General features: G+C 41.0%; 2 protein-coding genes across 4 annotated transcripts in view; one reads left to right on the top strand and one right to left on the bottom strand.

Annotated features, from left to right (window-relative positions):
- The window catches only part of NRAP (nebulin related anchoring protein), a 60,017-nt gene extending 50,718 nt beyond the window's left edge, over nt 1-9,299 (top strand). Inside the window, exons 36-42 of the mRNA XM_082222555.1 lie at nt 602-706; nt 1,517-1,615; nt 2,662-2,766; nt 5,189-5,296; nt 6,290-6,601; nt 7,536-7,688; nt 9,128-9,299. Of these exons, the coding sequence (XP_082078681.1) occupies nt 602-706; nt 1,517-1,615; nt 2,662-2,766; nt 5,189-5,296; nt 6,290-6,601; nt 7,536-7,688; nt 9,128-9,250 (1,005 nt within the window). The 3' untranslated portion in view covers nt 9,251-9,299. The remainder of the gene's footprint in view (nt 1-601; nt 707-1,516; nt 1,616-2,661; nt 2,767-5,188; nt 5,297-6,289; nt 6,602-7,535; nt 7,689-9,127) is intronic.
- The window catches only part of HABP2 (hyaluronan binding protein 2), a 32,898-nt gene continuing 23,339 nt past the window's right edge, over nt 8,389-17,947 (bottom strand). For 2 of the 3 annotated variants that reach the window (XM_082222683.1, XM_082222685.1), the window contains exons 10-14: nt 16,857-16,999; nt 16,286-16,420; nt 12,514-12,659; nt 10,719-10,921; nt 8,389-9,226 (exon numbers count right to left, since the gene is read on the bottom strand). In XM_082222683.1, coding sequence (XP_082078809.1) covers nt 10,745-10,921; nt 12,514-12,659; nt 16,286-16,420; nt 16,857-16,999 — 601 coding nt within the window. In that variant the 3' untranslated portion in view covers nt 8,389-9,226; nt 10,719-10,744. Of the gene's footprint in view, nt 9,227-10,232; nt 10,592-10,718; nt 10,922-12,513; nt 12,660-16,285; nt 16,421-16,856; nt 17,000-17,947 lie in introns of those variants that run through there. The other variant, XM_082222684.1, reaches the window with a different exon arrangement.

The raw sequence follows: 17,947 nt of genomic DNA, 5'->3' as shown, positions 1-17,947 counted from the left end.
AAAAGGATATGCTGCCAACAGTTTAACTATCCAAGTTTTGGCTTCAGGTCGCAGGTAGAGGGTGGGATACACTTAAGGAGCCCCATCAATGGAATTCTTGAGAAAGGGCTTCCTGGTAATCTTATTAAATCACATTGTACAACATCTAGCATATGGATTAAGTTGTCACCCCAATTTCTTTTAGCTTGCTGTAAAATCTCCACTTTTAATAAGAAGCAACCACAATATTGTAATCCAGCTGAGAAACCGAGTTACGAATACTTGTGTTGGTTTTGCGCAAAATAATTTGCATCCCTGAATTGGTCCTTCCTTTTAAAATAGCTTTGTACAGGTTTCAGTACCAACAGGTAGCATCACTTCTTGCTTACGGTTATGTTGATTCAGTTGTGGGAGCTCCTTTTGTATCTTGTATATGATGCATTATTTAATTCCAAAAGGAACGGATGAATGCAAAGAAGCTTGGCTCTATGAGATGATGTATGCGTGGAAAAGACAAGACAAAAATTTTAATACAACTCGAGGAGTCATCGCTAGGCCAAAAAACAAAAAAATAAAATAAAAATCTGACGAAGTCTAAGTTTGTTTTGTTTTTGTTTGACAGTTTCGCTACAAATCAGACCTGAACTTCATGAAGGGGGTTAGCTGGATGGCTCTGAGATCCCCTCAGATAGAGAATGTAAAGAAGGCTGGAGAACTCATCAGTGAGGTACTGATAAATCTTTCATGGGATGGTACGTCTGTAGGAATTGTTTACCATCAAGGCTCCTTGTTACATGACACTTATGGATGTAGCTTAGCATTTCCTTTTGATGTGAGAGCCTGTTTATACAACGGTTGTACGTTACCAAAGAGCAGTACACAAGATAGGAGTCCACCTGTGACATCCTGCTGCATATTTTCTACCCTGAACAGGAGACTCTCAACAACAAAAACACATAGCAATAAATAAAGACGGCAGGCTCGGCAATGGAATGCTAAGCAGCTGATAACATAGTTTTGAAAATTGCATACTTGAAACTGACAGCAAAGTCAGTGGAGAGTGATTCTATCGTGATCAGCATAACTTATTAACAGAGAAAATGTCCTAAATGTGGATTGGAGATCTAACAGGATGACATTTTGGATACAGATTTCTGTTTGCCCAGTTAAAACGATGTGTTTTTCTCTGTGCATCACTGCCATAACATATTGAAATCATTTTGGACAATTGCACAGTAAAGACAAGTGTTGAAAACGACATTTTCCCATTTGTATATCTTTTTGACAAAACGAAATCCATTGGGGATCTCTGGATATAGCCAAATTATATATACATTTATTTTGGGCAAGCTATTTCAGCAGACACATAGATAGAACAAACCTTCTCTCAATGTTTCTTAAATGGTTTTTTAAAAAATTCTATACAATATGTATTAAAACACACATTTATGTATTATTTCTACATCTGCTGCCACACATATGAAATATTCTGTTTTTAACTCCAGTCTTTATTGCATGTTTTATATTCCACTTATAGACAAAGTATCGTCAGAAACCAGATAGACTCAAGTTCACCACAGTGACCGACTCTCTGGACTTCCTCCATGCTAAGAATAGCTACCTTCAGTGCAATGATGTAAGTTAAGAATTTTTTTATCATGTAGAGCAGTGGTTCCCAAACCTTATTTTTCCATGGACCACTTGAAAATTGTTGATGGTATTGGCAGACCACTTAATTATTGTTCTGCCCGTTGTTGCGATTTAGGTGTGCTGTGCTAAAGGGTGAACGATTGTATTCTATTGCTTCTTTTCCCCCTTTCATTGTATTTTATTGAATTACTGATAACATTCAAATTGCAATGCAGTGAAATACAGCCTAAGAAATAAAAGCAGTGTTAAAAGTACAATTAAAAATCAGTGCAAATATTTATGGCAGGATTTACCTAATGAGCTCTATTAACAGAAGCCCTGTGCAAGGAATTCCACTCCCGCAACAAAGCTTTCATCCCACGTGCCCCCTGAAATTGGCTCTGGGGGGTGGGGGTGGACAGAACCCCCAGAATAGAGCACAGGAGGAAGAAAATGGGGGGGGTTGTGTCTGGCAAACTGAACTGCTTGACAGGCGAAATGATTGGAAGAGCGTGATATTGAAAGTCAAGCAATATCTTGTCTTAGGTAAAGGACCCCTGACAGTTAAGTCCAGTTGTGAACGACTCTGGGGTTGCAGCGCTCATCTCACTTTATAGGCCGAGGGAGCCGGCATTTGTCTGCAGACAGTTTTTCTGAGTCATGTGGCCAGCATGACTAAGCTGCTTCTGGTGAAACCAGAGCAGCGCACAGAAATGCTGTTTACCTTCCCACCAGAGCTGTACCTATTGATCTACTTGCACTTTGACGTGCTTTCGAACTGCTAGGTTGGCAGGAGCAGGGACCGAGCAATGGGAACTCACCCCATCATGGGGATTCGAACCGCCAACCTTCCAGTCAGCAAGCCCTAGTGGTTTAGACCACCCTTAGTGGTTTAGACCACAGCGCCACCCGCGTCATCTTGTCAAGGCACCTTTAATAAGCATAGGCATAATTTAATATTAAATGCATTTTGTACTGTAGCTCTTGCTGGAAATAGATTTTTGTTATCGTTATAGAAATTGTGAAAGTAACAAATGTCATTTGGTTTGTCAGAGGCTGTACCGAGCCGCACACTTGGAATCCATGCATGAATATACTCTACCTCCTGACCACCCTGACTTCATAAGGGCGCGTCTCAATGCGCTCCATCTCAGTGATGTAAGTGATAGATCTCTTCATTTTAGGGTGATGGGTTTTGTGAATGAACACAGCTACAATTAGTTGTATTTTGATTTCATATGTACCAGGAATACGTCCGGCCGTCACTTGTCCCAGTAATTCCAGTTTGTAGATAATTTTCTTTTTAGCCTAGGTTGCATTGTTTTGAAATGGAATATAGTCGTTTCATGTGTATTAATTCACAATTTTATTTCATGCACAAATTACGGTAATTTTAGAGGAATTGTGTTTCATTAAATTACCTTAAAAGGTGCATTTAGTCAGCTACTGGAAATCAAAATAGAAAGAGCATTGTGCATTGACAAACCTTTACTCTCCTGTTAGAAGAAAAGAATGAGTGAGATATATTGCTCATGCAGTTAGAACTGTATTGCCATGCACAGATGAATGTCACAGTTGTAAGTCTGATATGTACCCTTTCTTCTCAAAACATTCAAATGGACCAGCATGTATCTGAACTGAAACAGCCAGGGAGAGCATGGGGAGATGGAAGAGTTGGGGGCCTCTCATTAAAAATGAAACTGTTTTTGGTAGATATACAATTGGATCAGATGCCACACACAGAAAGCTGTTGAGAGAGACTGACCTTACAACACACACAAAAACCACATTGGTATTTGTAAAACTGCAAAGATAGCTGTAAATCAAATGAATGTAATGTGTGAGGATGAGTGCAAAAGCTGTGCAAACTGTGATAAAGTAAAATGATGCATGGGGTTTCAGATCAAAGGACCCATGTTACAGAATGATCCGCAACAGCAAGGCAAAAGCTTTGGCAGATTAAAAAGAGAGAGAGGAAGAGGTAGGAAAGGGCTAGGACTTGCTGGTGGTTGCAAGACAGAAGCTCCCATGGCAAGAGACACTCCAGATTTGGACTTATGGCACAGCTGAGGAGGAAGCACGGCTCTTCCAGCCCACCTGATTCCCTTCCACCCCAAAGGGCTTGTTACTCCAAATAGTCATACCCTGATTATTCTAAATAAATTTAAGGATTTATCTGGATTTGCCCTTTAAATATGCCATCTGTGGTCATTTTGGATGGAATGCCTCCCATATTATCTCATCTGGGATAATTTTGGATTCTACTGTCATGATCTGGGAGGAAATAATTCCAGAATTAGATCAGGTGCTCTAAGTATGTTTATCAGAAATTGCAAGCCCACTGGGAAGTGTGGATGTCCCATTTCTTGCATTTTCACTCTCCATGCCTTCAGAGGTACATTTTTATCGCAGTCTCATAGTAAATAAACATTATTTGTTCAGTAAGTAATATGAGTTGGAGGCCTGAGATTATTACCTACTATCATGCCGAGCAGTTGTTTCCAAACTAATTTTCCCACAGACCATTTAAAAAATTGCTGGCAGACCACGTAATGATTTTTTTCTGCCTGTTGTAGTGATTTGTACGTGCTGTGCTAGATGCTGTATGTTTTTAAATTGTTTTTGTTTTTTTCTTACATTGTATTTGATTGTGTTACAACTTGCATTCCATAGAATTCAAACTGCAATACAATAAAATACCACATAAGAAGTAAAATAAGCAATACAAATACAATCGAAAATCAATATGTATATTTAATGCAGACATGCCATCTGAATAAAGCCCACAGACCACCAATGGTCCATAGGCCACAGTTAGGGAACCGCTGTTTTAGAGAATGTGCCCTAACCAAAGTAGACCCTCACCAAAATAGGCTATGTCTCTGCTCATTAGCATCCTTGCACCTATGTACAAAAATATTTTATTTCTCCTAAGCTGAATGGCTAAACTTGAGAAACATCTCTCAGGCAGGACAACGATGCGGCATCACAATAACTTCAGACACTGTAATATAAACCCTTGGGATTGAAATGAGACATGTTATCTTCAAAATTTGCATCTTACTCATATAAATCATATCCAATATTTTATCTGGCAGCTCATTATTTTAGATTAGTTGATGAAACCATCAGGGTATGGAGCTAGCACAGAAAGCATTAGAAGTGCTTGAAGTAACAAAAAGTGGAGACTTGTAGCACTGACATTCCTACACTGTAAAACCCAAGATGCTACTAGGAGATGTTTCGAAAGACAGAATAGGGGCAGTGTGTCGATGCAATATTGATGTGGCTGATGCATCAAAGTGTCTAACAGAAACCAAATAAGCTGGAATCAATGTATGCATGAAATGCCAAACAAAATCTCAATTTGGGTGTTTTTGACTCCCCACCAATGAGACTCTAACCAATGTACAGTATTCTGTAGGTGGGGATGTTGAACGCCTACAGGGCAGTCGGAAAATCTTAAAGGCCTATATGACTGGCCCAGACACAAATGGTCCCATTAGAATCAAATATTTATTACTATAAGAACAATAGACTTGTAAACTAAGGCATCATCTTTCTTAACTCCTTCCTGCAGAAACTTTATAAAACATCTTGGGAGGAGACACGGGCAGCTGGCTATGATTTCAGACTGGATGCCATCCCTTTCCAGACGGCTAAAGCTTCCAGAGACATTGCCAGTGATGTATGTATTCAAGATTCATCTTAGCATCCTATTACAAGATTATTGGAATGGCAGGCTCCTATGCAACCCATGACTTTTCCTTTGCAGTTTAAATGGAGACACTGGTATCCAAAGACTTGAGGAATGTGCACTCAAATTCTTTCAGGCCAATCTGGAACTGCTAGAAAGCCAGAGTACAGTCCAGATGAATTTAGGTGCACATACATTTTGTTGAATTAATGAGCTTCAAGTTCTGAAGTCTCATTGATTTAATGGAACATCAGTCATGGGTCACATTTTTTGAGCTGTGCAAGCTGCCTTACACCATTGGTTTCCATTTCATCCACATGCTTGTTAATGTATTCATCATTAAGTATGCTATTTGAAATATACTCAGAGTCGCAAAGTGATTTCATGCTCTTTATTCAGCTCATAGTGGTGAGGAGGAATGAATGAAAGTCCCCTCAAAGTATCTGCTTTATATACATTATTTACACAATGGGCTGCACATGATTGGCTAATTCCGGAATTCTACTGTAAGCCAATCAGGTTGTGGATTCACTTCTATCTGGAGCATGATTGGGTGGTTCCTGCCAACCAATCATACTGCTGCATTGTTCTAGGACCAATCAGACTGCTGCATTCTGAATCCTATTGTTCTAGGACCAATCAGACTGCTGCATTTTGGATCCTATTGTTCTAGGACCAATCAGACTGCTGCATTTTGGATCCTATTGTTCTAGGACCAGTCAGACTGCGGCAGTTTGGATCCTATTCAACTCAGTACATAACACTATCGATAATAAAACTGTGTATATTCTGTAAATCCAATGACCATTTCTTTCCAGTCAAAAATTGCTCCAACAAGGCAGCTCTGCCCTCTGGATGTAGATGCTAGTACTCTGATTTAGCAAAGTTACATGTCCACATAGAAGTCACAGCTCTCTATACAAAAATAATACAATAAGGGAATAAAAATTATTTTTGTCTTTGCTCTGTCTCACTACTCTGCAGTTCAGATACAGAGAGGCCTTCCTGAGGGATAGGGGGCAGCAGATTGGATTTCGCAATGTGAATGATGACCCCAAAATGAGGCACTTTCTCAAGATGGGCTACCTCCAGAGTGACAACCAATACAAGAGGGATTTTGTCAGAAACAGAGCGCAGTTCAAGAGCCACATTGACCAGCCAAGATTTATCCATGCAAAGAAAAGTCAACAGTTGATAAGTGACGTCAATTACAGGCAGCACCTGCATCAGTATACCTGTGACCCAGAACAGCTGAACCTAAAGCATGCTAAGCAAGCACACAACCTCCAGAGTGATGTAAGTGCATTGATATATAGGCTAGAGCAGGCACCCCCAAACTCGGCCCTCCAGCTGTTTTGGGACTACAACTCCCATCATCCCTAGCTAACAGGACCAGTGGGCAGGGATGGTGCGAATTGTAGTCCCAAAACAACTGGCGGGCCGAGTTTGGGGGTGCCTGGCTAGTCTCTCGTTCCAGGGCTCTGTTCTCTGTACCAAAACTCTGTCCTTGAAACATCCGTAAAGTGCCCCCCTTTAAAAAAAGAATATATTTTAAAGAATTGGCTGGTAGAAAAGAAATGCCAATGAAGGACCAAAAGATGCCAGTAAGGAGTGAGTTAGCTATCCCCCTGCATTCCATTGCCCTGGAACAATGCTGCTTCTATGCAGTTTTGAGGAAAAGAAATGGTGGTTCATGAGCTGCTGAAAAAAGTGTTATATTTGCTACTAACCACAGCTTGTGGCAGGAAAAAAGTGGAGGTGGAGGGAGAAAGAAAAGGGGAGGGCTAGTTAAGGGTGAATAGCTGCTCTCCTACCTTGCAATTTCCCACCACCTTGAAAAATTTGAACATCTCCTTTCACTGCTTGCAAAGGGAGTTGTGAAGTAGTGGGACCATTTGGTCTCAACACTAGTAAGTAATTTGAAGTTCTGGAGAAAAACGGAAAGATACAATAGGTATGCTTGTCCCATTCTTCCTTGGATTTCTGGTAGGCCTCATATGATTTCTGAGGTTTTAGAAGTGATGTTCAGTTAATAATAAGGAAGGAAATGTTGACAAACTGTGGAAATGCGCAGCCTTTCGTACATGCTGCGATTCACTTCTTACTTTGTAAAGTCCTGACAGTGAAGGAAACTGAAAGCTAAGGTGCTGTTCTATGCAATTTACTTCCCATCTGATTTGAAGTGTGCACGGTTTATTAATTCCGTGAGGTTTGTGTATTTGTTTTGCAGGTCAAGTACAAATCTGATTTGAACTGGATCAGAGGCGTTGGCTGGACACCTCCAGGTTCCTACAAAGTGGAAATGGCCAGGAGGGCTGCCGAGCTGGCATATGCTCAGGAACAGGAACCTCAAGGAACTTTGGATCAGAACAATCTGAAAACTGTACGTGAACCAATAGCCCCTTTCCTTCTAAGCACCTAGGATGCAGAATCCCAAACATAAGGCGGAGTGCTTGTTTCCCACTCTGTGTCATATAGAAAAGCAGTTTAGTGGCAATTGCTCAACAAGGCAGTTTCAGGTATCAGCAGTGAGATTTAATTAATGCCCCTATCCTTATAAAGTATTTTTTCTACTATTAGAAAAAAACAATAGAAAAATTTATGTGAATAAAGTTTATACAGTCAAACCTCCGTTCCTGAACGGCTCCGTTTTGGAACGTTTCAGATCCTGAACACTGAAAACCAGGAAGTTATTGCTTCGATTTTCAAACGTTTTTTTAGAAAGCCAAACGTCCGACACGGCTTCCACTTGAGGGCAGGAAGCTCTTGCAACCAACTGGAAGCTGTGCCTTGGTTGTCGAACGTTTTGGAAGCCAAATGGGCTTCCGGAACGGATTACATTTGACACTCAAGATTCGACTGTACACCCAACGAGACACAGACAATATTGGGTAGGGAAATGAATTAACTGCTCTTAGCGTGCAGACATACACAATGTTTTTAGAGCAGTGGAGCTTTTCTAGAGGACACTCTTTGCCCATCCCAATGACTGATCATACCAAAAGCACACATCCCTTTCTAGGGTTGAGTTCTGCAAAAAGATTCTGCTGTAAAATTGCAGCAGAAATAGACTGAATGGCTCGTTTACCCTGATGTCACCAATTTTATTTTATTTGTTTTTTTCCACTCTAAAAATAAGGCAACAAATTAATGGATAAAGGACATGTAGAGGGTCCTGCAAGCTTCAAAAAAGGCAGCCTGTTGAATCATGGCTGGAGGGACGAGACTCAGCTGGCATACAACATTTTAGTTGCAAAGCAAGACTCACACAATAGTTGAAGAATTCATTATGTTTTTACATCACACAAATCTTCATTCTGACATGTGAATGAGGCTTGCAGGTCTAGCGCTTGTTGCAAAGTCAGTTCCTGTGCAAGCCTCCTGAGAGGTTTAATGGGACTTACTGCTAGGTACGTGCTTATGGGATGCATATCACACCCACAACCTTTTGGCTTCAATACAATGGTTCTTCCAAGCCTAATTTCAGTGGGGAAGGGCAGCTTGCAGGTAACTGAGAAGCCCTTTGTGGACATATGTGCACGCACAGATGCTACATTAGCAACACCTGATCTGAAGCATCTACAAGAAGCATTTGATACTCACAGAGGCATTTGGATGAGGAAGCTGGAGTAACCCAGAAGTTGCATCTTCCCTAGAAGTAAGACTATGTTGAAGCTAACAAACCTGTCCAACCACAGAAAGATGGCATTAGCAGAGCTTTAATGTTTTGCCCGATAAAGTACTGTTTCTTTTTAATAAATGGGAATTCTGCAAATTTGTCTTCGTAAGTAGCTCACATTCAGTATCTATTTTGGTTGGCAGGAACAGGCAGCTGGAGAAGGATCCCAAGAAGTGAGAGTCAATCCTGATGCGACAGAGATCTTACAAGTCAGGCGGAGAAAAATGATGTCAAGGAATGAACTGAAACACAGACATCAGCCTTAAGAAAATGCATAATTTTTTTCAGCTTGCTGTGCAAGTAGACCCCCCCCCCCGAAGCATAGGCTGCACCAAAGCGGTTGAATTTGCTAAAAGAAAAAACAACAGTGAAACCTTACGCAAATAATTTAATATTGTTCTTATATCTTTTTTTGCATGTAAGTAATTTTTAAGTGTATGTTATTATGAAATGTAGTATTTATTTCTGACAGTGAATGAAATTAGTACTAGATGACTGGCAGGCTCAACTTTGTACTAAAAATTAATAAACATGATTTGTTGAAAGTAAAATTATTTGTATTGAAAATAAATAAGAGGAATCGCTTTCCATAAATAATTTGTTTTGGTATTTTAATTATAGGGTTTTCTTGGTTTATGAAATTTTCCTTTATTTCCTGCATTCCTTTGAGCATTGTAAAGTGGTCTATGTGACTCTTGATAATTTAAAGTTTATTATCTTTGAATGGGTGAGCATGTAAGAGCAAGCGAAATGTTGATGTGTGGCTTTGTTATAGGCCCTTTTAAGTGGAGGAGAATGAGTTCCTGAGTGTGTGATTGAGCTTCTATGAATGGGATGTGAAAGCTGTATATAATGTTTGCAGACAGAGTGGTGGATTTGGACAAGCAAGCTCCAGATTCAAACTCAGCTGCTAAGCTCCCCTGAGGTATATTGGGCTAGCCACTATATTTCAGCCTACGAATCTGACTCATTTTTCAAGATAAAATGGGGATTAGGTCTGCTATCCTGAACACATTGGAGGATAAAAATATAACAGATACTTTTTTAAAAAAAAATGGCATTTCGTTCCAAGTGTAGGCTATGTGGTTACACATGCCACTGTATAATAAACTGGTGAAAGCTAACCCAATACTCTAAATCCTAAGAGAGAGTGTCAGGGTTTGCATTTTGAATAAAACATGGCATGTTTTGAATTATCCAGTGGAACTTGCAATTCTCGGTGCTTAAAATCCTATTCAGAAAATATAGTCTTGCAGACAGTCAATTTATTTAAATACCACATTTCCCACAGATTTGTGGCTCAAAGAGGCTTACCAAAATGAACATTCAATACAGTAGTACAGTAACCATAATACACAATTCAAAATTTAACATCACTACAGCAAAGAGTTCAACAATTCATTCAAAGATGTCAAAGGAAATTAAGCATAAAGCTTATTAACACACAGGCCAATTAATATTCAAAGGCAACCCTAAAACTAATAGTGGTAGTAACAAACAAACCCCCCCCCCATGACTTGTATACTCCTAGACCCCAAAGTCCAGAACTTCTCTTATGAAGATTCCTAGGTGTGTGGCTGGTGGAAGCATAATCATCCCACACATTTCTACAAAGAAGGAAGTGAGTTAAATGGTGTGTATAAGATTTCAACCGTAATGCTAAAAAGATAATTGGAAAACTAACTTCCTTATCTGAGATTAATAGGAAGGTATATCAGTATGTCTTAGGCTTACCTTTATTTATTTTTCAAAGGGTTTTCCTAGATATCAAAGCTAGACTCGCGTTGAATTTTTGTACGAATCCAGTTGAGAAATCTTATCACGTGGGTATAGACTCCAGGCTTTTGTCTTAACCCACAGTGTTCTCCCCAGCTCACAATTCCATAGACATAATAAGAGCCATTTTTCACGCAGGTTAGAGGGCCTCCTGAATCTCCCTAGCAACAAATAAAATAGGTCATTTAATTAAGTACAGTGGTACCTCGGGTTACATACGCTTCAGGTTACATACGCTTCAGGTTACAGACTCCACCAACCCAGAAATAGTACCTCGGGTTAAGAACTTTGCTTCAGGATGAGAACAGAAATCGTGCTCTGGCGGCGCAGCGGGAGGCCCCATTAGCTAAAGTGGTGCTTCCGGTTAAGAACAGTTTCAGGTTAAGAACAGAGCTCTGGAATGAATTAGGTTCTTAACCCGAGGTACCACTGAAATTCAAATATGGACCAACAGTAGTTTTATTTAATGCCTAAACCAGGGAGACCTCAAACCTGAGGTCTCTTCTGGAGCTGATGGCATGGACTCCTGGCCCAGACTTTTCTTCTTCTGTTTTGTCCTCAGCACAGTAAGTGGCCCTTGCGAAAGTAGAGGGCAGTTGTCCGCGATGGACCTAGGCATTGGGTGGTCTTTTCGGAAACTGAGGATATTAAATCCCTGGCCTTGGATTCTCCATTTCATTGCACTTATGCTGCAGTTCTAAGATGGCTGAGGGAGACAGAAGTGGTTCATCTACGTTATCCAGTGCCGGCAGGACAAAAGTGAGCATGGACGAATACTATTCAACTCCATTCTTTTCAGTTTCCTTTAGAAATGATGGGAGAGAAATGGTCTGGCATAGTTTAATCTATGATGTGGGGGCATGTCAAGCAAATCCAGTTCTTCAGTGGCTCACTCCATTTCCAGGCCTACTGACCTTGGAGCTCTGATATCAATAGAGTAAGGGCTATAAAATTTCATTGGTGGCAGGAGTGGGAATCTGGCACTCCTTATGGCTCCTTCGATGCCCTCGGAGAAGGAGATTCAATGCTTCCTTTGGCACCCTGGGGTGCAGAGCCCACGTTTATTAGTAGTGGAATTTCCAGCATGATATATTTGTGTGGTGGTAGGCCTTTCATGTTTCAAGGAGTCCTGGGGGGATGTAGCGAGTTTCCATTCATTCACAAAACGGGAGGGTCAGTTCTGGCTATGCTCTTCAGAGGACAACACACATACCCTTCTGTGGCTGCCCTGCTAAATTCTGCAGACCTCAGAAGATGTATATGCTTTTCTTGATATTTTCAAGTGTTAGTAGATTGCATGATTTGCTTGTAAGCTGCCTGGAGCTAATTTGATAAGGCAGGGTAGAAGTCGGATGAAAAAAAAAAAGTAAATAAAGCTAAATTCAGTACCACAGATATCTCAGGCTAGCAATACAAAGAACCCGAAGAACATAAAACATGGTGGTTTGGGGAAAGGAGAGGTGCAGGGATCATGCACCTATGATGTATTGGGACAGGCCTTATCAAATGACAAAACTCCCAAGTTTGTAGCTGAACTTCTGCATCTCCCATAGGCTTGCCTGTCACCAGAAGAGCTGCTGTTTGTTTGAAGGACATGCCTCTCACATCATGTTGAAAGGAAGTAAGTTGTTGTAATGTATCTGATACAAGAAGCAGATACATATGTAGTACCCTGCCAGACATTACTCTGCATAGCCTATTTACATTTTGTTAAAAGAGAAATTAGTGTTCAAATACTGAAAAAGCAACAGACCTGACAAGTATCAGCGCTTGTTCTCTGAAGATTTCCTGCACAAAGCATGCTTTCATCCAGTCTGTTATTATGTGCACTTCGTGCGTTACACCGCACCTGGGAAATCAGCTTTACTCTGGCATCTAACAGCTGATGAGATGATTCACCTACAGGATGCAGGAAAATGAAGAAACTCTTAACTTCCCTTCTTCCCCCTGCTAAATCTTTCTTTTCAATCTATGGGATAATAGAATTGTGCCTGGGCCTAAGATATGATCATCTGCTGCAAGGGAAAGCCACAACTCTGGCAGAGCAGGGTTAGGAAATGAACAAGCCCAAAGAAGGCTATCAAGCTAAAAACAGCTTTTGACAGTGAATTTCTGTTACTGCTGCATAGGAGTTTGGCATCTCAATAGTGTTTTGCCTTTGAAAAACCTACACTGTGTTGCATTTGCAAGATGTTGATTGACCTCGGAAGATTCTGGCCTGTAGACTTTACAACCGCAAATGTGTGTTAAATCAGAACTGTTTGAGTCAAATCCTGACATTTGTTATGCTTACTCTGGGATCGTTACATCAATAATTTCCATGTATTGATCCATGAATATAATTATATTCATTATAATTATATATAATTATATAATAAGGCTTGCAAGTTATCTCCATAGCCCACCTTTAATAGTGTGTTTGCTGTTGCAGATGTCACAAACAGGAAACAGGTTTGAGAGAATTACCACTAGATCCACAAATGAAACAAGTGGTGGCTAGAGCCATAAAATCTTGAGCAATTAAGTCAATTATGCATGTTATGCAGAAGAATTATTCAGCTCCGCATCTGAGAGATGTCTGTGCTGTTCAATGGGGAACATTATTTGCTTTCATTATTCACATAAATGTGGTGTGCTATAATGATTAGGATTTGCACTGCAAACAAACACATATCGACCGTTGCAGATAAATACACTGATGCCATCAAGTAGAAGGTTGGAAATATCTATGGAAACAGAGATGTTTCGCGCTTCCCATTCCCCAAAATATTTTCTTGCTAGCATATGCCATGCAAGTGTTTCCTGGTTTAATCAAAAGAAGCCAAAGTGTCTCAATTTGCATGTATCAGAAGATGTCACTTGAGAACCCCTGACATAAGGCAAAGGGATGTTGTCAGGGTTACTTCCAGATCCTAGCTCACAGAGGATCACGCTAGCCAGCGATCGTTAAATAAAAGTCTTTATTGAGTTACAGTCTCCATTCTCGAGCTGCTGCGTGCAACCCTACGTCTTATGCTTAGATCGGCGAAGCTCCGTCTGAGTCTCCGCCCCTTGCGCACCAACTTAATATCCTAGCCCTGCTCCACCTTTTCCGCCTGACAGTTCTCCTCTGGGTCCCTCTGCCCCCCTGGGTCTCTTCCTTCCGGGATTCTTCTGACGCTGACCCCCCTGACTCCTTGCGCCGGGCTTTAGGACCTGGCTCCCTTTCCGGGCTGCCTACTGCGCCACCTTCCTGTGCATTTGAACTTGGCGCGCGCGCCCAACCTTCCACTTTCCGTCTAACCGTCACTTCGCTCCCCGATGAAGGTGTGGCCACTCCTGACTCGTGCCCTCCCTCCTGTTGCGAGCTGCCAACGCTTGCTCCCTGGCGCTCTTCCTCTTTCCTACTCTCTGGCGGTGACGTTGGTCCCGATCTCCAACTGCTCCCCTCTGAGTCCCCTCTGGCTCTTTCTTCCTGGGGTGTCCCCCTAGTCTCCCCCCTTGCCCTGGCCACTGGTGCTCCTTTTTGTGAATCTTCTGATTCACTGGAAAGACTCGGAGATCTCGGGTCGTCGTCATCACTCATCCTTTCTTCTGCCTCCTCCCCCTCGCTCTCTGTTTCCTCCCTTGCCCTCGCCTCTGCTCCTGAACCCCTGAAAGATGTGTCCTAAAGAGCTCTCATTCATAGAAAGAAGAAGAACAGTTTAGATTTGATATCTCACTTTATCACTACCCTAAGGAGTCTCAAAGCGGCTAACAATCTCCTTTCCCTTCCTCCACCACAACAAACACTCTGTGGGGTGAGTAAGGCTGAGAGACTTCAGGGAAGAGTGACTAGCCCAAGATCACCCTTCCATGAATAGAGCTCTCCTTCCAGTCATGGATCTAGCCACATATTTGCACAGTTGAGTTTAACATCGTAATTTTAAATTAGCAAGGCGAATTTGAATTGCAATTCTAATGTCTTCATTGGTTGACCGGGCCTTTTGTGACACAATGGATTTGTATGAATTATGTGTGTAAAATGCAATTCTTTGCTCAACTATGAAGCTCCCAGGGAAATCTTGGTCATAAAACTAGCTCTATACTTCAGCTAAGTCATGGGCTGTTGTGAGATTTTTTTAAGGGAAAGGGCAGGATATACAAGCAAATGTTTTTTAAATTGGAGTCATTTCTGGCATCAAAACAGATCAGCTATTCACTCTTGGGCAGCATTCATAGACAGTGGACTGTGAATGTGGTAGTTTGCAAAGGAGACTGTGTCATGGAAGAATGATGTTTTATTAACTCGTATCATCAGCACCTAATCTATCAAATCTGCATACCAGATGCTTCTTACTTTCAATATGAATTATATCAAAAGATGTATATACTTCATATTGGATTATATTGCTCATAAAACATAAGGGTACTTTTGGGAACATGATTGACACATTGTCCACCTGCAATTTTACAGCAACTCATTAAGCGAAAAGTGAAAAACTGCATTTTTTTTCAGAAAGGTCTCATTATCTTATTTTTAAGCACAAGAATAATTTCCTCCTTCCAAGGAACTCACAGTATGTCACAGAGGTTTAGCTGAACTTGAATAGATTTGGCAGTTCTGTTTCAATATGCATCCAGAAATCCAGATGCTGCTTATCAAAAACTTATCCAAACCAATAGGCTGGAAAATACTGTCAAAGTTCCTGGGTTTATTTCCGAGATATGGCTCAGAATCTTTATCTGGAAGCACATAGACTCATTCACTCTGATTTGATTCTTTGAATGAAGTTAAGATGATAAGTGGCATATGACAGAGAAAGGGACAAGGAATTTGATGGGAGGTTTGCCCTCAATACCACTACTTCTTTTATTTTTTAAAAGCTCTAAACAGATTTGCACATTCTGAATTTTTAACAAATTTTGTTTTCAAAAATTGCTTGATTTTAAAATGCCTGGTATAGCTATTCATAATCTGCAGCATATCTTCTCTGATTGAATTGTTCTGCAGGAATAATGAGGGGTGGTTGGTCTTCCTGATCATGTTCCCTGGCCAGACAATTAGTCATCTTATCTACAGCCAAGAATTTGGGAGAACAGCCAAATATAATCAGGAGTTTGGGAGAACAGCCAGGTATAATCATCCATTTGATTTAAATGTGTAAACGCTTAAGTGGATGTCTATATCCTTCTAGAAACATGGACACCTGAAGGTATGTGACTTCATACTAGAGAAGCACCCTCTGACATCATATATCTCTCAGTGTTGCGAAAGGTAAAGCATCCTGTTCTCACACTGGCACACCTCAGTAATCAGCAGTGACCCATAGTGTTGAGAAGCCAGGACAGCAACAGAGCCCAGCCAGCCACTATGGAGAGACAACCTTGGCAAAACACAGACTACAGGAGGGTGGTCATTCTAGTCCATCTAGGAAACAGCGACGACCCTCCTATCTGCAGCAGCAGAGGCCAAATTGAGAAGAGAGGAGGTGGAATACAAAAATTAATAGAGATTTTGTCAATGTATTAACCATAAAGGACTGCACCATTAAACAATAGCTTACCTGTTTCAGTTTCTCCCCAACCTGATATATAGCATTCTGTGTCATCAGGAAAAGTAGAATCAGGCAAGCACACTCGTTTGACGTATCTTGTTTCCACTGCACAGTGGCCATCAATTGGTTTCAACTTCAACAAAGCTGTGGGCCGAATGGAAGACAATTTTGTGCAATAAAGCCGATGACATGTTCCAGGCATCAGGAAGCTATCAGCAAGCCTGGGGAGCCCACGGGAGTTCCTGCAGGGCTCCCTAGGCTACGGATAACAGCCTGCTGCCCAGAGCGCGGGGTGCGCTGAAGCTGCGGCTGGGGGGGGATAATTTGTTTTTCTTTATTCCCCCCCAAAAAAAACTAGGTGCGTCCTATGGGCCGGTGCGTCCTATAGGGCGAAAAATACAGTAATTAAACCTATTTTCTGAAGCTTCGAGGAATTTGAATGTTTGTTCCATTGCTTAACTCAAGTCAGAATTATTTTATCCATGATATTTAGCCCACATCAAAGTTATTGAGCCTAATGTCCACTATCTCCATCTTGTAACCACACTGACAGTGATTTGAACATTTGTAAGCAACTTGCCAATATCATTGTATGGGACATCCTCAATTTCTTCATAGTGTCCATGTATAATTATCTTTTCCACATCAAACTTCTGTTCATAATGCTCTTTCCTAAGGAGATCTTTTTTGCCAAGGACCACTTCAAGGGTGTGGGCATCTGTCCTATGAAAGAGAGAAAAATGTCACAAAGAATGATCAGTTGTAATTATAGAACCTCAAGAGATTTCAAAGATAATCCAGTTCAACACTTATACTGGAATTCTCCATCATGGAAACTATTTCTACTAGACTTAACACTCGGCAGGTTTCCTGGGTACTCATACTTCAGCTAAAGCCTGGGAGAAGACATCAGGAAGTAGCTCCTCCCATAGGCCTTTCTCAGACCAGGAAGCCAGGAAATTGCATAGTTCTAGAGAAATGTATATTAGAAAGCACACACACACAACCTTGCATTGATAAGGGAAGCTCAAAACTCTACACTGGCCAAAACTCAAAAGAAATTCTCAAGTGCCTTAGAATGAGGCAGAAAAAAATGGAAACCACGTTTTCAGAGGGGTGGGGAAACCTTTCAAGAAACCAAAAGACAGATCTTGGCACAGCACTGCTAGCCAATCAGATCCAAGTCATGTAGAGCTACTCTCATCTACCATATGGGAACCTGAATGCATGAATGTGGACTTTTCTATGTCTATGCTTTAAGTGGGGTAGGTAAGACATGCTCCTTTTAAATATACAGTGGTACCTCAGGTTACATACGCTTCAGGTTACATATGCTTCAGGTTACAGACTCCGCTAACCCAGAAATTGTACCTCGGGTTAAGAACTTTGCTTCAGGATGAGAACAGAAATTGTGCTCCGGCAGCGCGGCAGCAGCAGGAGGCCCCATTAGCTAAAGTGGCGCTTCCGGTTAAGAACAGTTTCAGGTTAAGAACGGACCTCCGGAACGAATTAAGTACTTAACCTGAGGTACCACTGTATATATTTTGGTAAGTATTTTAGTTTCAATTTATTGCTGTTTTTATATCTGATTTTAATATCTCTGCTATTTCTATTCTGCCATTTTGAGCACAAATGTTGGCTAAATCATAATCACACATAAACCATACCAAT

The sequence above is a fragment of the Podarcis vaucheri genome (assembly GCF_965113315.1).
Source record: "Podarcis vaucheri genome assembly, chromosome: 5".
Classification (NCBI taxonomy): domain Eukaryota; kingdom Metazoa; phylum Chordata; class Lepidosauria; order Squamata; family Lacertidae; genus Podarcis; species Podarcis vaucheri.
Note: the sequence above shows the minus strand (reverse complement) of the source record. Positions and strands in the feature narration are given on the sequence as shown.